This window comes from Macadamia integrifolia, chromosome 9, assembly GCF_013358625.1.
Source record: "Macadamia integrifolia cultivar HAES 741 chromosome 9, SCU_Mint_v3, whole genome shotgun sequence".
Classification (NCBI taxonomy): domain Eukaryota; kingdom Viridiplantae; phylum Streptophyta; class Magnoliopsida; order Proteales; family Proteaceae; genus Macadamia; species Macadamia integrifolia.
The window spans coordinates 35,132,863-35,140,346 of record NC_056565.1 but is presented as its reverse complement, the minus strand read 5'-3'; the positions used below and the strand labels follow the sequence as shown (position 1 = coordinate 35,140,346).

At 36.0% G+C, this 7,484-nt stretch overlaps 3 protein-coding genes across 4 annotated transcripts in view; all 3 read right to left on the bottom strand.

The window, feature by feature from the left end:
* The window catches only part of LOC122090177 (putative methyltransferase At1g22800, mitochondrial), a 56,864-nt gene that overhangs the window by 12,606 nt on the left and 36,774 nt on the right, over positions 1 to 7,484 (bottom strand). The window lies entirely within an intron of this gene.
* On the bottom strand, positions 8 to 2,928 carry LOC122090179 (GDSL esterase/lipase 7-like). The gene is made up of 5 exons (XM_042660029.1): positions 2,696 to 2,928; positions 2,424 to 2,554; positions 1,886 to 2,134; positions 1,547 to 1,802; positions 8 to 1,432 (listed from the first exon to the last, which is right to left on the bottom strand). The coding sequence occupies exons 1-5, from the start codon at positions 2,916 to 2,918 to the stop codon at positions 1,233 to 1,235; spliced, it is 1,059 nt and encodes a 352-aa protein (XP_042515963.1). The 5' UTR covers positions 2,919 to 2,928; the 3' UTR covers positions 8 to 1,232.
* On the bottom strand, positions 4,681 to 6,758 carry LOC122090178 (GDSL esterase/lipase 7-like). The gene is made up of 5 exons (XM_042660028.1): positions 6,466 to 6,758; positions 6,119 to 6,249; positions 5,513 to 5,761; positions 5,169 to 5,424; positions 4,681 to 5,063 (listed from the first exon to the last, which is right to left on the bottom strand). The coding sequence occupies exons 1-5, from the start codon at positions 6,719 to 6,721 to the stop codon at positions 4,816 to 4,818; spliced, it is 1,140 nt and encodes a 379-aa protein (XP_042515962.1). The 5' UTR covers positions 6,722 to 6,758; the 3' UTR covers positions 4,681 to 4,815.

The window sequence follows — 7,484 nt, the reverse complement described above, 5'->3', positions numbered from 1 at the left end:
TTTTTTTTATAAAGGTTTCAATTGGTTCGGTTCAATATAGATGGTAAAGAATAAAAAAAAAAATTAACAAGAAGACAATACTGTCGTATTCCTTTAACAGATAGTCACTTGAGACAGAAGAGTAATTTGAACAATAGTACACTTACCTAATAAATTGCATCACATAAAGCAATAAAAAAAATTGTACATCACTGATCAAATGGGTAATAAAAGAATGAGCTCTATTGTAACGAGAAGACAATATTTTCTTTTATTTATAGAAAAGCAATGGCTAGCATGTGATCAAACTTTGCATAAAGGTTGATATTAAATAAATCATATATAAAATGTGAGATTTATGATTCACTTTAATCATCTGACATTCTTGGTAGACTAAATCCTGACAATTGCTTTAAATATAATAAATATATAATATATATAAAACACTAATTCTTATCACAACAGTATGCAACAAGAAAATTATCCAAATTGCTGTGGGTAGCGTGTCATGCACTATTAAAATAATATTTTTCAGATATTTCAATCAACAGGTTATGTCAGATGGATTGTAATGACAAGTAGGGTTACAAATATATATAAAACAATTATTTAAGATGTAACAACTTACCTCAGCCGTACTTCTCTGTAAAGTAATTGCAGTTCAAAGTAAAGCACTTAAATTTCTTCTTAAAACAAAGTTTCAGAACAAAACCGTCGGTGGTTTGATCAGAAGAAGATCTGGCAGCGGCGAACTACTTCTCACTATCCCGACTCAAGTAATGTTCTGTAGAAGGTCTGCAGCAGCGAAATGCTTCTCACTCTCACGGCTATAATCGAGATGGGTGAGAGGAAGAAACTTCCAGTTCAGCCACCGGCGGGCAGCTCGATCCTCAGAAACTCAGAGTGTTGTAATCGCCGCTGCTTGCTTGGGACGAAAACCGTGCCGTCTGACCTCAGATGCAAGAAAATCAATTCAGCGGCGTTTTAGATCTCGGCGCTGATCGCCCAAGCTTCAGCTATCGGCGGTGTTTTAGATCTCGACCGTAGCTCTGATACCAGTGTAGAGGAGTTTCAGGAACAGAGGATGAGAAAGACAAAAAAAGTTTCCAGGATTTTTTTAGGGCTCCGACTGACTGATCATGTGCGTATATTATTCCAACTTTACGTTTCACTCTTTTATAGAGATAGAGTCCGATCCGTTGAACAACGGATCTTTTCCGATCAGCGGAATCGCCCTGCCGTTACTCCTGAAATTATTCCTTCCGTAACGGAGCGACCGTTACAGCAGTTCCGTGATGAGGCCGGATGGCCATCTCACCAACATTCACAGGTTGGGTTGGATGAACTGCATCCCAGAAGATATGTGTAGTTCTATCATTGCAAGGTTCTTCATCTTCAAGGCATTGATGAGTTTCATCGTTTGTGATACAACATGGGTTTGCACTAATAAACCCTGCAACAGTAAATTTCTAGTGGTTATAGATAGGGAGATAGAGATCGATAGATTTGGGTATTGTGATATGAGAAAAAATTTCATTAAAAGTGAATTAAAATCGCGATATCTCACCATTTTTAAAAGGATTGTGGTTCAAGAAATGGCTTAATGGAAAATTAATGTTTCCATGGACAAAGGTTGAGCCATGAAGAGTAGTGCTCAGCTCTTGTAACATATTGGGAAATCCCTCATTGTAGGGGGATACCAACTGGTTTATATCATTGGCACATCCAAATGTAAGATTTTTTAATTTTAACATAGCTGGTATACACCCAATTGGGCTGATGTTGAATACCAAAAATTTCCTTGCTCCCAAATTATAAATGTCCTGCCATTGATAACCAGAACTGAGATTAGATTGTGAACAGAAAAAGCTTAATCAGAAAAAAAGGGTTAACTTGTTTCTGTCACCTGTAAATGTTGTTTGAATTCTTTTAAGAGAATGCCTGCATATTGTTCCGGGGGATATAGGCGACTACTGTTGTATTGCGCCGGTAGTATATAGTTGTTGATATAGTCATTGCCTCCTATGCATACCACAAAAATGGATTTGGATAAGTACTGCAAGAGCTGATCCTTGGTTTTGAAGTTCTTTGGCAAGTAATTGTTAACAGTTTCTTTGAACAACTCAACTTGTACCTCTAGGGCTAAATTCTTCCCCTGCATAACAAACCCATTGTGTAAGAAATTCAAGAAGCTCCTTATAACAAAAATCTCCAAGCCTAAGTAGGAGAAAGATTCAAATATGCTGTACTGAAGATCATTATCAAGCAAGGAAAACCCATTAATATTTGAACATCTATTCATGAATTTTGGATTGTTTACACTGATCTGAGGATTGCCATTAGAACAAAATGCTTGATGGAGATAAACAGAGATCATCTCTAGACATTGTGAATTTTAGGACTAAACCTCAAATTTAACAGTAATACTATGTTTCCTAACTTACCAGTGCAGATCCTGTTTCTCGAAGGATACCAGCTGATCCTGATGCATAATTGATTCCGGTTATTGTCTCGCTCTTTTGAGCCACTGAAAGACCATTGTATGGAGGAACTAAAGGTAACCCAAGAAACTCAGCTGCCATCAAAGATCACAAAAGAAACAAATAATAAGATTAGAAGGAAATTGCTAATGAGAGGAAAGGAAATCTATTTATTTTCTTGTGACTATGAATAAGATGGTTGTGGATCATATTTTGAATTTCATTTAGCCACTTACCAATAAAATCTACAGAAGTCTTGCCATTAGTGAATCTTCCTGTTGGACCTTCTGGGAAGTCTATGCCATATGGTTTAAAGTTCACTTTCGCACTTGTGGGAAGATGATTATTGTTGCCACTGTCTACAAGTGAATCTCCAAATATGTACAAAGCTGGGACAAGGGGACTTAAGCACTTTGCTAATAAGAAATGAAGAAGCAAGCAAAGTGAGAGAAGGGACATGGAGAAGGTCTTAGCCATCTTTTCTTGCATTCTAATAAGACTGTCAAATGGATTTTATAGAAAGAAGGAAAGATTGATGTTCCTTCTGTACTGATTAATTAATGATTTTCTGCGATTTAATTATACCCGAATTACGTGCTAATGCACCTTAGCAGTTGGAAGGTGTTTTCTTCTGCGAAGGTGGAAGGAGGTTTCCATCAAGTTGAGTTCATGAATTTCTATTGAAAAGGAATATATCATATGACAAATGCTTCCAGTGTTTGAATTTGGTATTTTTCTATTGGGACTTAGCTTTTCTTGGCGGAAGGTGATGGGATTCTTCATTCTTCACCGACGGTGATTTGATGTTATGATTAGGCTTTGGGAAGAATGAATGTCATCATTAACTCCCCACCCTTATTGTTGAATGTCTAAAATACCCTTCTCCAATCCGATCGAAGGTCAAAGGCTTTGGATGAAGATTAGTATCAACATTGATACCGATATATATTTAATGGGAGTAAGAAGCCTTCCAAAATTCAAGTCATGCTTAAGACATTCAAAGAGTTGAATGATTATTTATTTCAATTTAATGGGCGTAAGGTGACTTAAAATGTTCTAAGATGTTCAAAGAGTAGAATGATCAGCATCTAAAGAATGGGCTCAGGCATATATAGACAAGGAAAGAAGATTCACAGTGATGCTAAAGATATGTGGTGCAAATATTTCATTTTCTTATTACCCAAATAGAAATAGTCAAACTTCATATCATATTTTATACAAATATGAATTGATTTTTGATTGTCTGAAGAAATCCTTTATCATTAAATTTAAGACTTAGTTTTATTTTCCCTCAAACTTGTTAACCTAAGGTCTCTCTCTCATGTTTCTCTCTCCTGCCCTATCTAATTTGTCTAGACATTTCTTCTCCGCCGGCTAATAATGCCCACTTGTGCAAGTTTTGTAATCCTTAATATGTTTAAATTTATGGCAGAACTCGTCATTCAATGCATGTGTGCTTAGTTCAATTGGGGTCCAAAATTGTTTTAAAATGAGTAGATGCTGAAATTCGTCCCTCCAACTTCCATTTCATACCTATTTTATGCACTTTATGCTTGGCATGCGTAATGCATGGCACCTTTAAAAGAATTTTTTAATCAACTACTAGAACTTTTTTTTTTTTTTTTGATAAAGCTGGTCAACTACTAAAACAAAAGTTGTTAGTTCCGTCAACCAAGGGAGGCTAATGTTAACTGGTATTTTAAGTCTTTCCTAGTTGACTGAATGGTTAGTAAGGAATTGAGAGCAAATTAAACAAATTTTGTAAAAATTAAATATATGGGAAGATATAGCTTTAGCCATATTTTATTAACTTTGCCATGACTTGCCAAATGAATTTGATTGGAAAAAGGATACACTTTATTTATTGATTTTTTTTTTTTTTAATGAATAAGATTGTTAATGATGTCGGCAGTGTTTTTAGTCGAATTTGAAAATCACATGATAGATTTGACTCATACATTTGCATACTTTTTATATCTAAACCGTTTGTTTTTGTTCATAGTTATGAGAGTGCATAATAAAGAGTAAAGTATTGGTATATGTATGGACATACACGGGTTTAGTGGTATATAATTGAGCCTTTGAAATATAATCCAATCATAAAGAATCTTAAAAAAAAAAAAATTGAAGAAGAAGAAGAAGTAGAAAACCCTAGAAATAGGTTGAACATCATAACAGAGTCATACAGTAAATAAAATAAATTTAGTAGAGAGAAAAAAAGTAAAAACAATGTCAACTGGATTATGCAACATTATCATATACTGGTGGATATATGGCAACATTATTAATTTATTCTGAATCCAAAAGGAAAACTACAAATTTAGTTACTTTCATATCTTCCAAAATATTACATACTTTAAGATGAAAAATAATCCTTCTGAGAAGCTGTGTCTTCTTGTTTCTGTGCAAGCTGCAGCACATTTATTGGAGTACATGGTAGTGGACCATAGAAGCATGAAATTGCAAGCAGCAGGTCCAGTGTTTGTGTTGGATGGTATCCATCCCAGAAGATATGTGTACCCCTATCCGTGCAAGGTGGTACATCTTTAAGGCATAGGGAAGTTTCATTGTTTGTGTTACAACATGGATTTGCAGTAATAAACCCTGCAACAGTAGATTTCTAGTGGTTATAAGAAGAAGGAGATCAATTTATTGAATATGGTAATCAGAGAATTTTCATTTAAGTAAATTAAAATCGCAATTTCTCACCGTTTACTGAAGGATTTTGGCTCAAGAAATAGTTTGACAGAAGATTAAGGTCTCCCTGGACAAAGGTTGAGCCATGAAGACTAGTTCTTAACTCTTGTAGCATACCTGTAAAGCCCTTGTTGTAGAGGGATACCATCTGGTTTATATCATTGGAGCATCCACTTGTAACATTTTTTAATTTTACCATGGCTGGTGTACACCCAACTGGGGCGATGTTGAAAACCAAAAATTTCCTTGCTCCCATATTATAAAGGTCCTGCCATTGTATTACCAGAACTGAGACTAAACTTTTAACTGAAAAAAGAAAAGCTTAATCAGTAGATGGATCAACTTGTTTCTGTCACCTGTAGATGTTGTTTGAATTCTTTTAAGAGAACCCCAGCGAATTTTTCCGGGTTGTATAAGTGACTACTGTTGTATTGCGCCGGTCGGAGATAATTGTTGATATAATCATTGCTGCCTATGAGTACCACAAAAATGGAATTGGACAAGTACTGCAAGAGCTCATCCTTAGTTTTGAAGTTCTTTGGCAAGTAATGGTTAACAGTCTCATTGAACAACTCAACCTGTACCTCTAGGGCTAAATTCATCCCCTGCATAACAAACCCATTCTGTTAGAAATTCAAGAATCTCCAAGCCTTACTATAAGAAAGATTCAAATATGCTAAACTGATGCTAGGAATGAATTTTGGATTGTTTATGCTAATGTGAGGATTTCCCTTGGACGAGAAGTTTGATTGTGATAAACAGTGACCATGACCACACATTGTGAATTTAGGTCTGAACCTCAAATTTAACACTATAGTTTGGTATACATTCTCGGAATAGATTAAGTTTATAACACATTTTCAAACCTAATTCTTCGCTGTTTTCTCGTTAGGATGCATTTTATATCCAGAATGTATACCAGACACAGCCTATATGTTTCTTAAGGTAGTGTAATAACTTACGGATGCAGTTCCGGTTTCTCGGAGGATGCCAGCTGATCCTGATGCATAATTTATTCCGATTGTTATATTGCTTATTTGAGCTACAGAAAGACCCATATATGGAGGAGCAAAAGGTAACCCAAGAAATTGAGCTGTCATCAAAGATCACAAGAGAAAAAAATTAATAAGAATAGAAGGAAAATGCTGGAGTACTATAAGAAACAAAGGGTGATCCAGAGTCTCTCTCTCTCCCCCCCCCCCCCCTTGGGTGAACCAGAGACACTCTATAACTAGCACATAACGTGCATGAATCATGAACTATCTTCTGTGGTTGTGGACAATATATTGAATTTTATTTGGCCACTTACCTAGAAAATCTACAGAAGTCCTGCCATTGGTGAATCTTCCTGTTGGACCTTCTGGGAAGTCTATGCCATATGGTTTAAAGTTCACTTTCTCATTGGTGGGAAGAAGATTATTGTTGCCACTATCTACAAGTGAATCTCCAAATACGTACAAAGCTGGGGCAAGGGGAGGCCTTGTGCACTTTGCTAGGAAGAAATGAAGAAGTAAGCAAAGTAAGAGAAGGGACATGGAGAAGGTCTTAGCCATGTTTTCTTGCATTCTATCAGGGCTTCAGAACTCGCCAAATGGATTTATAGAAAGTAGAGACTTTATGATCTTTTTCTACCGATTAATGATTTTGAACGATTTGTACCTGAATTTCCGCATTACGTGTTACTGCACACTAAGCAATTGGAAGGTGTTGAGATTTGGATGGAAAAAATCCTTAAAATCTAGCCGTTAAAGAGATGGTGTCAAGTCCTTACAAGCATAATTGTTTTTGTATGAAACCCCAACAATATGGTAGTACAATTTTTTCACCTTTTTTGTAGCCAAATGGTTATAAACCTGATATCATACTGCCATACTATTATATAAAAAAGTATGAACTGCCTTTATAACTGGAAGGAAAGAAAACACTTTTTACCATTAAATTTAGTTACCCCTCTCTCTCTCTCTCTCTCTCTCTCTCTCTCTCTCTTCCTTTCACGTCTCTCCCACCCCATCACTCTCTCTCTCTCTCTCTCACAGGCACATATATCCACATATCCACAAAGGGGAAGATTATATTGCGTCATTCAAATTGAGTATTGTAATGCCAACTCTTGGTGATCATGCTACAAGCGTGATACTGCACTTTATACAGATGTGCCGTATATATTTTAACATCTGGGCAGAGCTTTTTTTTTTTTTTTTTTTTGATAGACAAAAATATGCTCCATGATAGTGATCATAGCTTTAGGGCAAGCCTCCGTACGGCAAGCAACGCTTCCATAGGACCAATAGGCGATAGTGGGATAACGCCAAAACTCGAACTCACAAC

Bases quoted from the DNA above. Each gene is read 5' to 3' on its own strand.
- LOC122090179 (XM_042660029.1), bottom strand. From the start codon at position 2,918: ATGTCCCTTCTCTCACTTTGCTTGCTTCTTCATTTCTTATTAGCAAAG. The intron at 2,135-2,423 runs GTAAGTTAGGAA...TTTGTTATGCAG, and splicing joins GAGAAACAGGATCTGCACTG to GGGAAGAATTTAGCCCTAGA. The intron at 1,433-1,546 runs GTGAGATATCGC...TTACTGTTGCAG, and splicing joins CCACAATCCTTTTAAAAATG to GGTTTATTAGTGCAAACCCA.
- LOC122090178 (XM_042660028.1), bottom strand. From the start codon at position 6,721: ATGCAAGAAAACATGGCTAAGACCTTCTCCATGTCCCTTCTCTTACTT. The intron at 5,425-5,512 runs GTGACAGAAACA...ATACAATGGCAG, and splicing joins AATTCAAACAACATCTACAG to GACCTTTATAATATGGGAGC. The intron at 5,064-5,168 runs GTGAGAAATTGC...CTACTGTTGCAG, and splicing joins CCAAAATCCTTCAGTAAACG to GGTTTATTACTGCAAATCCA.